The sequence below is a fragment of the Ornithorhynchus anatinus genome, chromosome 5, assembly GCF_004115215.2.
Source record: "Ornithorhynchus anatinus isolate Pmale09 chromosome 5, mOrnAna1.pri.v4, whole genome shotgun sequence".
In the NCBI taxonomy this organism is placed as follows: Eukaryota; Metazoa; Chordata; class Mammalia; order Monotremata; family Ornithorhynchidae; genus Ornithorhynchus; species Ornithorhynchus anatinus.
The window spans coordinates 109,904,173-109,918,892 of NC_041732.1; the positions used below are offsets into that span (position 1 = coordinate 109,904,173).

General features: G+C 48.4%; 1 protein-coding gene across 1 annotated transcript; it reads left to right on the top strand.

The window, feature by feature from the left end:
- Positions 1-3,152: 3,152 nt before the first annotated feature.
- NEFL (neurofilament light) lies at positions 3,153-9,928 on the top strand. Its single transcript, XM_029066135.2, has 4 exons — positions 3,153-4,485; positions 5,765-5,889; positions 6,391-6,710; positions 8,000-9,928. The coding sequence occupies exons 1-4, from the start codon at positions 3,415-3,417 to the stop codon at positions 8,140-8,142; spliced, it is 1,659 nt and encodes a 552-aa protein (XP_028921968.1). The 5' UTR covers positions 3,153-3,414; the 3' UTR covers positions 8,143-9,928.
- The last annotated feature ends 4,792 nt before the right edge of the window (positions 9,929-14,720 follow it).

A 14,720-nucleotide genomic window follows, 5' to 3' on the forward strand; every position in this document is an offset into this window, starting at 1 on the left:
TTTTACAGACGAGCTGAGGCACAGAGAAGTTAAGTGACTTGTTCAAAGTCACACAGCTGACAGGTGGCGGAGCCGGGATTAGAACCCATGACCTCTGACTCCTAAGCCTGAGCTCTTTCCACTAAACCACACTGCTTCTCTAACATTAATGGTGATATTTATTAAGCATTAGGGTAGCCAAAATGCAATCCACCAGACATAGTCCCTGTCCTACATGAGATCCGCAGTCTAAGAGGGAGACCAGGTATTGAATCCCCATTTTACAGATGAAGCAACCAAGGCCCAAAGCTATTGAGTGATTTGCCCCAGGTTACCCAGCAGGCAAGGAGAACTGGGATTAGAATCCAAGTCTCCTGGCTCCCAGTCCTGCAACTCTGAAGTGTGGTCAAATGGTCAGCGTTGAACTCCAGTAGAGCCTATGGCTGGTGTCCAATCAGTGAGAAGAACTCATTAATGACCTTTCTCCTGACCCACTCTTTACCCCTCATCCCCAATCCTGACTCTTCACTCTTTTCTGGGGGAAAAGAAGGAGGAAGGCTGGGTGGGGTGAAATCTCCTCCAATGGGCAGGGGTCTGTGGGAGAGGGGTGGGGAGCAGTAGAGAAGTGGCTGAAAAGTTGAGGTGATTGTTTAATGTTTGAGTTTTGCATCCTATTGATGACCAGCAGTGGGTTGGACAAGACATAGTGCCATTTATCTTGTGGATGGGTGCATCTCGATCACAGTGTATGCAGTGATGGAAATAAGAACATAGTACTCGTTGCAAGTTATTGTTGTTATTGGTAGTAGTATTCGTAGTGTTTTTCCAAGGTGGCACAGGCTCCTTTTATTCATTTTAACCTTAAAGTATCCCAGTGAGTATTCATTCCTGCCACCAGCAGAAACTAACATGGCAGCACACTATGCTTCATGATTTCAAAAGTATTCCACAGATCTCATCTCAGTGCAGTACATTTTCTTTTAGAGCCTATTTCAAAATAGATGGGAAGGTCCATGAACAGTTATACATTTGTAGCAAATATGGAGTCCAAGTCTGGTTAGAGCTGGCAGAGAGAGAACAGGAGCCCCGCGTAGGAAAAGGACTGTGTCTGATCTTGAGGGACAGGGAGTATATCTATTTCCCACTCAAATACTCCTTCCCGGAGCTCAGTACTGTACCCCGCACTGAGTAAGCACTTAATAGACACTCTAACTACTACTGCCTGATGATCTTGTATCTGCCCCAGCGCTTAGTACAGTTTGGCACATAGTAAGTGCTTCACAAATATATTATTATTATTCAATTATTATTAATCAATTACTATGATTATATTATTCTTCTTCTTCAAGGCTGTTCGGGGCACTGCATCAATATTTCTACTGATGTTCATTTTTTTTTTTAAGCGAAGTCAAAGAGCAGGGAATTTTATGCAGAGAGCACACACGTTAATTAGTGGTTAATTGGGTGCTGGCATCGTTTTCCACTTTCTTTCCTAGCTCTTTCAAGTGCTTAGTTTTGCACTTTAGGAAAGCCCATTTTTTAGGTCCGCTGTCCTCACGTATCCTATTTCCTTGTGTCTGAAACACAGGGTGAAAGGCATTTGTTTATTTTATGCAGAAAGATACCGCTCCCTCTCTTCAGTTCACTGCTTTCAGCCTTGAATTTAGGGTGAAATTTTGCACATTTCCAGATACTCAGGAAAACTAAAGGAGAGAGTCTCCGGAATCCACGGCTGTTGGGAGGGGTTCCTTTCCTTGGTGAGGTCATCAAACTGCTACAGGCACCCCCACACACGGCCAGGGGTCTAGATCGAGTCGTTAAAAAAAATTCATTTAGGGCGGGGGTGGGGGAGAATCTAGTGCACTGTGACTGAATGTCTTCTTGGTCAAGGGTTACCTGTTTTTACATTGTTCCCAAGGCGAACTAACCTGTTAATGCTGATGTAAGGATCGGCTTTTCCCTCTCCATTTTCAGAGGTGATTCATTAACTTCAGTTCCCCCAGACACAGATACAACGGGACAACAGTGGGAGAATCCTTTCTGGAAATGGCTCTTTCTCTGAAATTTTCAGGTCGTAGGTGGGTTGAATGGCACACAAAGAGGGAGCCATCCTAATTCAGTGACAGTATCAAGACGAAAGGAATAAGAAACGGTATTTAGCTTCACAGGGGAATCATGCGGTGCGGTCATGTGACAGTCGCCTGCATAGCTCTTTCGGGCTGTCAGTCGTTGAAGTGTTCTTTTCTTTGCTCTCAGATACAGTTCCGCCGCTGTCTCTCAGCACCATGCATTAAAATTTAAAACATTCTCAAGGGGAATTCCACACCCTGACTGGACTAGAAACGAGAGCACCAGGCAGATTCACTGGTTGAGGAAGAAAAACTGCCAGAGTTTGGGGCTTGTAAAAATCTATTGAATTCTTGCAACGAGGCAGTTTTCCCGGAGAAGAAGAAACTACCCATTAACAGTAGAGAGAAGGGAGAGCTAGAGAAGGGCGAGACGGAGGGGCAGGGATGGGATGGGATTGGGAGAAAGTGAAGAGAGGGAGAAAAGACGAGAGGGGAAGGGGTAAGCGGCAGGGAGGAAGGCACTGATTCTAAAGGGAGAAAGAACAAAAAGGAGCGAACCGGTGAATCAATTAGAGGGAGAGGGAGAGAAAGTCAAGCTTGACAGACCTAGACACCCCAACATGCCCGGCCTATATATGGCAGATACCACCTCCAACCACGTTTCAGGTGCCCAAGTCCCTGGAAAGGGCTTCTAGGACAGAAATACATCCAGGCGGGGGAGGTGGGTTTCGGGTGGGAGCTAGTTCGGGAGGAAGTTCTCGTGGGGGCTTTTTCGAGGGTGCAAGATGAGATGGACCAAGTGTGCGTGGAGGGGGGAGGGTTCCAGAAAGGGACCGCGGAGAGTGTCGGGGGGAGGGAAGCGGGGCTAGGGATGGGGAGAGAATAGGGCAGTGGGCGAGAGAAGCGGGGGTAGGGATGGGGAGAGGAATAGGGCAGTGGGCGAGGGAAGCGGGGGATAGGGATGGGGAGAGGAATAGGGCAGTGGGAGAGGGAATGAGTGGGCGGGGGCTGCGGAGGGGGAAGGGCCTCCATGGCAAGGAAGTGCAGCAGGGAGGGAGGGAGGGGGAGGGGAGCCATGAGAAGAGACTGAGGCTTGCTTTTTTAATTTTTTTCCACCTTTCCTTTCCTTCCCTCCCTGGCCGTGGCGCAGCGCCTTCCCCTTGGCTGCAGCAAGGGGAGAGCTTCGATCGCGGCAGAGGCTGCGTCAGAGCCGTCCCGGGCTATAAAGGGGGGCGGGCGGAGAGCCGCAGCCGCACAGGGTCTCTTCCTCCTCCTCCTCCTCTTCTTCTTCTTCTTCTTCCTCTTCCCAGGCCCGCTCCCGATCCCGGTCGGCGGCTGTCGGTCCCCGTCGGGCGCCGCCGCCGCCATGAGCTCCTTCGGCTACGACCCGTACTACGCGACTTCGTCGAAGCGGCGCTACTCGGAGGGCCCCCGGGTGCACATGGCCTCGGTGCGCAGCGCCTACAGCTGCTACAGCGCGTCGCGCTCCGGCTACTCGCCCGGCTACGGGGCGGCCGGCTCGGGCTCGCTGTCGGCGCGGCGGAGCTACTCGTCGGGCTCGGGCTCGCTCGGGGCCCTGGCCGGGGCCGGCCTGGACGGGCTGGACCTCAGCCAGGTGGCGGCCATCAGCAGCGACCTCAAGTCGCTCCGCACGCAGGAGAAGGCGCAGCTGCAGGACCTCAACGACCGCTTCGCCAGCTTCATCGAGCGGGTGCACGAGCTGGAGCAGCAGAACAAGGTGCTGGAGGCCGAGCTGCTGGTGCTGCGGCAGAAGCACGCCGAGCCGTCGCGCTTCCGCGCTCTCTACGAGCAGGAGATCCGCGACCTGCGCCTGGCGGCCGAGGACGCCACCAGCGAGAAGCAGGCGCTGCAGGGCGAGCGCGAAGGGCTGGAGGAGACGCTGCGGGCGCTGCAGGCGCGCTACGAGGAGGAGGTGCTGAGCCGCGAGGACGCCGAGGCCCGGCTGATGGAAGCGCGCAAGGGCGCCGACGAGGCGGCCCTGGCCCGGGCCGAGCTGGAGAAGCGCATCGACAGCCTGGTGGACGAGATGGCCTTCCTGAAGAAGGTGCACGAGGAGGAGATCTCCGAGCTGCAGGCCCAGATCCAGTACGCGCAGCTGTCCGTGGAGATGGACGTGCAGGCCAAGCCCGACCTGTCGGCCGCGCTCAAGGACATCCGCGCGCAGTACGAGAAGCTGGCCGCCCGCAACATGCAGAACGCCGAGGACTGGTTCCGCAGCCGCTTCACCGTGCTCACCGAGAGCGCCGCCAAGAACACGGACGCCGTCCGGGCCGCCAAGGACGAGGTGTCCGAGAGCCGCCGCCTGCTCAAGGCCAAGACCCTGGAGATCGAGGCGTGCCGGGGCATGAACGAGGCGCTGGAGAAACAGCTGCAGGAGCTGGAGGACAAGCAGAACGCCGACATCGCGGCCCTGCAGGTAGCGGGGGCGGGAGGGGGGCGGGAGCGGCGGGGGGCCGGGGGAAGGGAGTGGGGGGAGCGGTCCAGTTACGGGGCTGGGCCGGGGGGACCCTTGTCTCCTTCCCCCCCCCCCCCCCGCCCCCTTGGCGAGTCTCCTGTCGCGGGGGTGGGGGCTGCGCCCGCAATGCGGGCCTGCCGACTGAGCGCCAACCTCGCCCCTACCGACCGGGCGGCCCTCACCTCCTTCCCAGCCGATGGACAGCCGGCCGAGGTGACGCTGGCCAGGGGCCAGCCGTCGTGCATCGGTCACCCCTGGGGTGGAAGGGGGTGAATCGCACCGCTTCGGAACCGGGGACGGCCGGGATTCGCCCTTTACACCCGAGGTCTCCGAGCGCAAAGGACCCGAGGTCCCCGAGCGCAAAGGACCCGAGGTCCCCGAGCGCAAAGGACCCAAGGTCTCCGAGCGCAAAGGACCCGAGCCCCTTCGCCAGCTGGCTCTGAGCGTCTGTAACCTCGTTATACTGTCCCCCGAAAAGACGGACATGTGCCCAAAGAGAACCTCCCCCGAGTCCCCACGTTCACAAGCAACAGAATGTGGCCATGACTTGATGGGTCCGGGGGACACTAGTCCAATCAGCCGGCCTCTTTCCGCGGCCCCTTCCCGGCCGCCTGGGACAGGAGTCTTGGGAGGGGGGAGGGGATGAGCGGATCATAGGGTCCCTTTCCTCCTTAAAGGATTTGGGTCGGCTCAGAGGGGTAGGCGGTGACCGAGGAAGAGGTGCACTGACACAGCGCTTGCCTGAAAATAGCGCACCTGGGATAGTCGGGGTCCACAAAGAGAGTTGGGGCTGCGGTGAAAATTCCTGGCAAATCGCCTACCTACCAAACAAACATTCTATCCGTCAGTCACCGAAACGCCCCGTTCAAAACCGTCCGAGTAACACGAAGATTCAACTCGAAGGATGGTGTTCTTTCTGTGGATGAGACACCTTCGGACGGAAAGGAAGATTTGGAGATGGGATGGAGCTATCCTTATGGAGGGGGGAAGGAAGGACTTTCTGATAAGGGAATTTTGCTTTCCCGTTAAGTCGAAGAATTCCTTCCTGGACGGGGAGTGCGGGGGTGGGGTGGGGGGGAACCCCGACTTCTTCGGGCATTAGATGAAACTGCGATAGGTAGAGAGAAAAAATTCGGAATAATTCTGAAGAAAAGTGCATTTACTTTAGAATCTTATTCCACAACTGTCTCTCTGAACTTGAATTTGTTTTCTGGTGTTTTTGTTTTTTTACTTTCAACAGGACACCATTAATAAACTGGAAAATGAACTGAGAACCACGAAAAGTGAGATGGCTCGTTATTTGAAAGAATATCAAGATCTGCTCAACGTGAAAATGGCTCTGGATATAGAAATTGCAGCTTACAGGTAGGAATTGTGGTGAGGAGGTAGCAAATGCGACACTTCCCCCCTTATCTCCTCCTCCCCCCACGCCCATTCATTTTTAAGACCGTTTGGGGTTGAGAAAATGGCTCTTTGCTTCTGGTATGCGTAGACTTTGGTTTATTTAGGACTCTTGAGAGCCATTTTCACATGCTCACCCTCTCCCCCATCATTTCATTTGAAATGCACCTAGTGGCCCGTTTCTGCCAGGATTCAATAGCTGGCTCCTTCCAAGCAGTCATATAGCTGCTGCTTGGAGCATTTTATTTCCGGACTCTTTGGCTTAGATTTTTTTTTTAAATATTAAAGGCAGCTGTAAGTATCTACTTCGCCAAGAGCTCTAATGGCCAAGCAGCCATTCAAAGGAAGCTTAGTAAGTGAGGAATTGGAGATACAAATGGACGGCCTTTGTACTTAAGTAAGAAGCTGCATTTATTTATAGATTTAACCCTCCCTTCCCCTTTCCCTCCCCTCCTCTATTTCCAGGAAACTGCTGGAAGGGGAGGAGACCCGACTAAGTTTCACCAGCGTCGGTAGCTTGAGCAGCAGCTACTCCCAGAGCTCCCAAGTCTTTGGCCGTTCTCTGTACGGTGGCTTACAGAGTAGCTCCTACCTGATGTCCACTCACTCCTTCCCGGCTTACTACACGAGTCACGTTCAGGAAGAACAGGTCGAAGTAGAGGAGACAATTGAGGCGACCAAAGCCGAAGAAGCCAAAGATGAGCCGCCCTCAGAAGGAGAGGCTGAAGAGGAGGAGGAAGAGAAGGAGGAGGCCGAGGAAGAGGAAGGAGCTGAAGAGGAAGAAGGTAAAAACAGGATGGCTCAAGAAGAAAGCTAAGCCCCAGATCTCCCTCTCCTGCCTGAACTCTAGGTGTTTGGGTGGCAGGTGTCTTAGGTGAGATCGACTAGGCATTGAATGTTTAGCGCAGTCCTCCACTGGAAATCTCACAGGCACTTGCAGTCACTTGCCGTCACTTTCTTTAGAGCTTTTAAAGAAGTTTGCATTCCTAAAGAATTTTTTAAAATATTTCCCTCCTGGTTCTCCTCCCCTCTTCTCTTTACCTGTTCTCTGCTCCACCCCCTCCCTCTCAAAGGAGCTGCTGATGTCTTTCACGAACATGGTTACTCGACCTTATTTTCAAAATAAGTAACATTTTCCTTCTCGACCTTCTGCACCTTTTCCTCTGAAATTCTATCAGTTGATGATGTACAATGTTCCATGTCCCTCGCATGGCCTGGTGGGGAGAGCATGGGCCTGGGAGTCAGAGGGAGCTGGGTTCTAATCCGCGGTCCGCCCTTGACTGCTGTGTGACCTTGGGCGAGTCACTTAATTTCTGTGAGCCTCAGTTTCCTCAACTGTAAAATGAGAATAACTGTTTTCCCTCCTCCTTAGACTGTGAGCCCCATGAGAGAAAGGGACCATGTCTAACTTTATCTTGTAACTACCCCAGTGCTTAGAATAGTGTTTGATGCATTGTAAGCACTTAATAGATATCATAAAAAAAGAAATAGAAATAAGCAAACATGCTTAATAAGGAGAATAATTTACTGCAGTAGCCATCCCAAGAGGATCACTTCAATTACATGAAAGTAAATTTATGAATATTTCATGGAGAAGCACTGTGGCCTAGTGGATAGAACATGGTCCTGGGAGTCAGAGGACCTGGCTTCTAATCCTGCTCCTGCCACTTCCCTGCTGTGGGTCCTTGGGCAAGTCAGTTAACTTCCCCCTGTACCTCAGTTTCCTCATGTATTAAATGGGCATTAGATATCTTTTTTCCCTCCTCCCTAGGCTGTGAGCCCCGTATGCGACAGGATCTGCTTCCAACTTGATTACTTTGCCTTTACCCCAGCGCTTGGCACAGAGTATGTCCTTAACAAATACTACCATTATTATTATTAATTTCCTTAGTTATCCACCAACCTGAATGGTCAACCATAACTAGAGGGAGTGGGACTGAGAGGGTTGAGGAAGTCAGTAAGTAATATCACCTGGCAGTGCTTTTTAATGCAGGAAAGAATAAAAGTTCCTTATCCTAGTTGAATCTTATTGTTGACTCAGTGGCTTTTTTTTCATCTTTATCTTTTCTGAAAGGTGCTAAGGAGGAGTCTGAAGATACCAAGGAGGGCGAAGAAGAAGAAGGAGGTGAAGGTGAGGAAGAGGAGGCGGCTGAAGAAGCTGATGGAGAGAAAAAAGAAGCTTCTGAAGAAGAACGCGTCGAGAAGAAGAAAGATTGAGTTCTCTTTTCTTAACTACTTCAGGTTTCCAAATCAGATCAGCCACGCCCCAGCAAATCAATTGAATTCCATTTGCTATTCAAAATAAGATGCCACCTATTTAAAATTGGAGATGATTTAGGTTGAAAGTGTACTATTGTGTTATGAGTTTTCCTCTTTATGCGAAGTAACCGTTTGCTTGCAGAGTGGCCTCCTTGGCTTGCTGCCAGATAGTGCATGGTTTTATGCTTACGAGTTCAGGATTTTTGGATGAGCCAAATGTTTGATTTTTTATGAATCAATTAACTGATTGAAACACTATGAAAAATAACCCTGGAAACCTGGAGTCATTAGAAAATGATGAACCTAAGTTATGTGCAATAACTAGCAAATAAAATTATACTAAGCATACACAATTTCTTGTTGTGGTTGTCATGTGTTCACGCAACAACCTTGAGAGGAGCAAGAATGATAAGCAGTTTTACCAGTGTCTAGGCAAAGAACTGATCTCACAATCCAAGTTAAGGGGGAAAAAAACAACCAGCACTGTAATTGGTAATTTGTACTACAGATTTCATAAAACCGGGTCATTGGTCACAAATTCTCCATTTGCTCCCCTCTGGGAGGTTATAAAACAAAGCGGGAAACAGGCTGCATCCCTGTCTCTATATGTAGGAGGGCACTTTGCCCAGGGAGTCGTCACCCAGTGCCGCTCAGGGAATTGTTCTGATGGAGGGAATGTGTGCGGCCGTGCGCGTGCACACACACATCATCACTGAGTGCCACTCTCTATTGAGCTGGCCTGTTGAACCAAATAGGCTTTGTGGGACTAGGCCCAATAGAAGTCAAGTGAAGGCCCTAAAGTCACGACTGTTTTTAAATTGCCCGATATGTAAACCCCAGGGTATGCAGCTGGAATCTCAACCCATTGCAGAATGGAAATCAATCATTTCTGCCAGGGAGGAAACAAGATAACTTTAGGAGTTGGGGGAGGGGGAGGGAGAGAAATTAAATGGAGAAGAAAACCAATTAGTCTTGTCTCCAAAGGCCTTGTCTATGACCCTAGCTCTCAGTGTTTATGCTGCGTCTTCAGCTCAGCCACTCACCACTGTTGCCTAAGCGAGCGATGCTGCCTAAGCTCTGATTTCATTGGAAAACATGCTTTGATAAAAGTGACAAAATTAGTCTCCTGCAGGGGAATGAAATGCGATGTGTTCCATGGATACTTGTGTGCATGCATTTACTGGAAAATGTTTAGGTCTCAGATGATGTTCGGAATGCCAGCTGTGAATGTGAGCAGTCTTCTGTTTCCAGGGTTATGGCACTGCACCAAATGCACTTATGAGATCCATTGTCCGAAGTGAGCCACAGCTGAGGTGGCTGATTCCTAAACTGTTCCTCCTTAGAAAGTTGCTTTATCCATCAACTCTACTATTTGCTTCTTAGAAAATTTGCTGCACATCTTAACAATGGTTGCTAATCACACCTGGAGTTAAACTGTTTTCATTTAAATGTCACGTGTATTTGTACACTCTCTTCCAAGTTTAAATTGCAATTTAGTAAATCCTTTCTATTTAACTATCATAATATTGCTCTGAAGTATGAAGACCAAGACCTGGATCTTGGCAGAACGGGAGCATTCATGGAAATGTGATTTGTCGAGCATTGTTAATCTCCTAAAAATGGAAACATGACAATAGTTGAAGACAGCTAGTCAGTTTCAGAATATTCTGACAAAGTCTGAAAGCATTGACACTGTATCATACCCTGTCACGTCGAACCTAATAAAGTATAGCTGCAGGATGAATGTGGTGACTTTGTATTTTTTAATATAATTAAAGTTGAAAAAGAAAAGTAAGTAATACAATTACTATTGAAAAGTAATAGAACTTTAAATGGAGAGATGCTCTGTGAAAAGGAAAGGGGAATGGGTCCATGACTATCAGACCACGACGACCCCTAAGGACCTGAAATTTCAAGCTCCGGGTTTCTTCAACAGGGGACTGAAATCCAAACTAAGACTAAGCCTAGATAATCAATAACAATCAGATAATCAAAATTTGGAGTAATCAAATAGATTTGCCTAATTTTGTTTAATTATCGAAGTTTTACTATTATTATTTTTATTTTCCAGGCCAGCCTCATTTTGGAGAGCTGGTATAGGGACAGTTCTCTTCTTAGTCTAATTCCCTTCCTTTCAAGGGCTACCTGAAAAGGTCACAGAACAGCCACGTTCTGCATTTGAGCCTGTTGATGTCGAGAGGGGAGGGCACAAATGGAGGGCCTCTGTATCATTGTTATTATTAAGCGCCGTTGAGACATTTCTGATACATAGCGACCCTATGGATATATTTTCTCCAGAACTTCCTGTCTTCTGCCATAATCTGTACCTTACTAATGGTTCTTCTGTTATCACTGTTATGGTTTCTAGGGAGCTAGCTGCTGGTCTGCCTCTTCCACATTTTCTCTTGACTTTTCCTAGCATTGGGAATTAATCCAGAGAGTTAATTCTCCTGATGATGTGTCCAAAATATGCTCATCTAAGTCGAGGCACTTGGCTTTCCAAAGATCACACGGGCTTAATTTGCTCGCAAACACATTTGTTTGTTTTTCAGACAGTCCATGGTATTTGCAAAAGCCTTCTCCATCACCACATTTCAAAAGAGTCAATGCTCTTTCTATGCTGTTTTTTCACTGTCCAGCTTTCGAATCTATACGTTGTTCCTGGAAACACCGTAGAATTGACAATTTGTATTTTTGTGCCAATTGTTACATCAGAACATTTCGTGACTTTTTCCAGAAATGGAGGGTATGAGGTGTTCCATCCTGCCCCCGAGGTCTTGGGTTTGGGTGTAGTGTTTCCGGGGGAAGCAACTGCAGCAGGCTAAACTAGCAAAATTTTTCCAAAAAAACAAATTCCCAAGAACCTAGATGCAACTCTTATGAAACCACCAGCAACACTGAAAGAAATCACTAACTACATGGGCCCACTAGTCCCCGCTCTTAATTCCCCTTGTTACTACATTGGCTTGATGAGCTTGCTTAGAATCCTTGCTTTCCCCATAACTCCATGTTATGGACAGATGTCAGGTAAGCAGCTTTTCTGTAACTGGTCCCACCCTGTCTGCATCTCTCTAACTGGCTTGTCCCTGGGGCTTGGGGGATGGGACCAGTGCGGTTGGGGCAGGGTGGGATAGGGAGGGTGGGATGGATTCCAAGTGGGAGATAGGATGGTACCTGGGGGTCCCTTCGAAGCTGTGGGATGGGAATTGTGTGGGGAACATGTTTTTTAAAAAAAAGATCAGGAGAAAAGGGTGGAGGAAATGGGTCTGGGAGCCGGGGGTTAATAATTAATGATGATAATTGTGGTATTTGTTCAGCACTTACTATATGCCAAGCACTGTTCTAAGCAGTGGGGTAGACACAAAGTAATCAGATCAGACACTGTGCCTGTCCACATGGCACTCACAGTCTTAATCCCCATTTCACAGATGAGGTAGGCTCAGAGAAGTGAAGTGACTTGCCCAAGGTCTCACAGCAGACAACTGGAGGAACTGGATTTGGAACCCAGGTCCTTCTGACTCCCAGGCCCGCGCTTTATCCACTAGGCCATCCCGTTTCTCATAGGAAAAACACTGGTTTACGTAGCAAAAACTAACTGTGACAGACACATTATCCCTGCCACTTCCAGTGACAGCTAATGAGGGCATCCCTCCCACATGGCACTTCTGCTTCCATTCATCTACAATCCCTCAGCCCCGAGGCCACTAGGTGGAAAAGCATGATTGCTGCACTGGTGGCTCTGGGCCAGAGAGATTTAGACCACCATCCCTGCTTCCCTGCCACCTCCTGGAAGATCTTAATCTAGATTTTGCTCATTGGAGTAAACGTCCTGAGAAGGATAAGGAAAGAGAAAACACCTCAGCCACTGAAAACAAATATAATGATGGCACTTACTAAACCTTACTAAGGGTTTCCTTTGTGGCAAAGCACTGTGCTAAGCAAGGGGTAGATACATGATACAGTGCTTCACCTTGCCTGGTTGTTACCTTCACCCCCAACCCACGCACTCCCCCCCCCCACATATACACACTGTTGTCCTTTGAAGCAGCATGGTATAGTGGATAGAGCACGGGTCTAGGAGTCAGAAGGTCATGGGTACTAATCCTTACTCTGCCACTTGCCTGCTGTGTGACCTTGGGCAAGTCACTTCACATCTCTATGCTTCAGTTCCCTCATCTGTAAAATGGGGATTGAGACTGTGAGCCACACATGGGACAGGGGTTTTGTCCAACTCGATTTGCTTGTATCCACCCCAGTGCTTAGAACAGTGCCTGGCAATGCCTGGTAGTAAGCGCTTAACAAATACCATCAGCATTATTATTTTTATTAAGAAGACACCATTGGCTGTGAAGTTCACCAGTGAGGGTGTGAGTCTGATGAAGAAGACAATGTGGCATCCACAGTTCCAGCCACATTGTTTACAAGAAAAGGTTGTCCCTTGTGTTGTCGGGCTTAAGATTTGCCACAGCTGACACTCTTTTCTCTTTTGCCTCCTTATCTCTTTCTCTATCTCTTTCTCTTCAAAGAGATCCACGGTCCTTTTTGATGGCGATGTGCCGTGCTTGTCTTTCCTCCGCAACTGACTCCCATTTTTCTGCTGGGAGGTAGCATTATCAGAGACTTTGTTTTATTCGGTCCTTAAAATGCTTCTGCTGCCCTTCTTGCTTTAGGTTTCCTAATTTCAGCTCTCCATCCAGAAGCAGCGTGGGGTTCCTGCTGCCACTCATTCCTCACATACGTTAAAATGAGCATAGCTTGCCTATTAGATGACTGACTGTATTCCAGGGCTTCAATGTTTGTCTATTTTCCCCACATCTATTCCACTGACTGCAGTGCCCTTGAGGTTCTGAACTCTCTTCTCCAGCCATCTCTATGTGCTCCTGGGTGGCAGAGGAGCAAGTCTTTCACCGATTTTGAACTCATGGTACTTTTGTTCTAGTGTCTCAGACACTCCGCTCGTTGTGGGCAGAGAATGTGACTGTTATATTGATATATTGTACTCTCTCCAGCCTATACTACAGTGTTCTGCACACAGTAAGCACTCAAAACATACGATTGACTAACTTCTTTTTAGGTATGAATTTGGCTAGTTGAGAGGAAGCTCCTACCAGCTAACACATGTCAAAGTTAATTGCAAGAGTAATTTGTCATTTCAGGCTTGGGCTGAAAACTGTGTCTTTGACAGAGACCTTAAAATCAGAGTAACAATGTGCTGTGGAGAGTGATCTGAATGGGAGATTTCTTATGAGCAGATGTCTGTTATTGATGCCCATAGGCTTTGCTAGAGATCTCATTTTGCTGAAGTGTAAAAACATTCCAACCCCTGGGGTCTCTTAGATTGCTTTCTAATTTGCACTGGGGATGCAGCGTGGCTTAGTGAAAACAGCGTGGGCTTGGGAGTCAGAAGTCATGGGTTCTAATCTTGGCTCTACCGCTTGTCAGCTGTGTGACTTTGGGCAAGTCACTTAACTTCTCTGTGCCTCATTTACCTCATCGGTAAAATGGGGATTAAAACTGTGAGCCCCACGTGGGACAACTTGATCACCTTGTATCCCCCCCAGCACTTAGAACAGTCCTTTGCACATAGTAAGCGCTTAACAAATGCCATCATTATTATTATTATTACTTATTTTTTCTAATAATAATGATAATAATTATGGTATTTGTTAGGTGCTTACTACATGTCAAGCACTTTACTAAGTGCTGGAGTAGTTACAAGATAATCAGGTTGGACACAGTCCCTGTCCCACATGGAGTGCACAGTCTAAGTAGAAGGGAGTAAGATTAAATCCATATTTTGTATATGAGGAAACCGAGGCACAGAGAAGTTTAGTGTCTTTGTCTTGCCCAGGGTCCGTCACTTGCACAGACAAGTGACAGAGCTGGGATTAGAACTCAGGTTGTCCGTTTTCCAGGTTCATGCTCTTTCTACAAGGCCGCACTGCCCCTCTGATTTCTCCCAATCACATCCCACTTTCTTCAGCTACAACCTCCCCAGTCCTCCCATAATCAAAGGTAAATATGGTTTAGCCATTCTCCATCAATCAATGAAACCTATTTATTGAGCCCTTACTGTTTGCATAGCTCTGCGCTTAGTGCTTGGGAGAGTAAGATCCCCCTCTAGGTTATAAGCTCCTTGTGGGTAGGGACTGTGTCTGTTTATTGTTATATTGTACTTTCCCAAGTGCTTTGTACAACACTTTGCACACAGTAAATATGATTGAAGAGTATAGTGTAACAGAGCTCCTCTCAGAACCAGCAGTAGGGGCCTCTGATACAGAATCGCTGCTCTATCCATCCCCCGCAGGGACTGAATATAAATTCAGTCCTGAATACATTCTAGTTTTGGCCGTGATTAGCAGAAATGAAACCTTTATTTTATCTGCATTGTGAACACAATTAATTGGTTCCACAGACGTCCCTATTCTCAACTGCTCTCAAGTCTTTCTAGGATTCTAAGAACAACAGGAAAAACCCGCACACCTGAAAAAAGGGATCCCTAGCCAGCAGGGAAGAGAGTTGAAAAGCTTGATTCT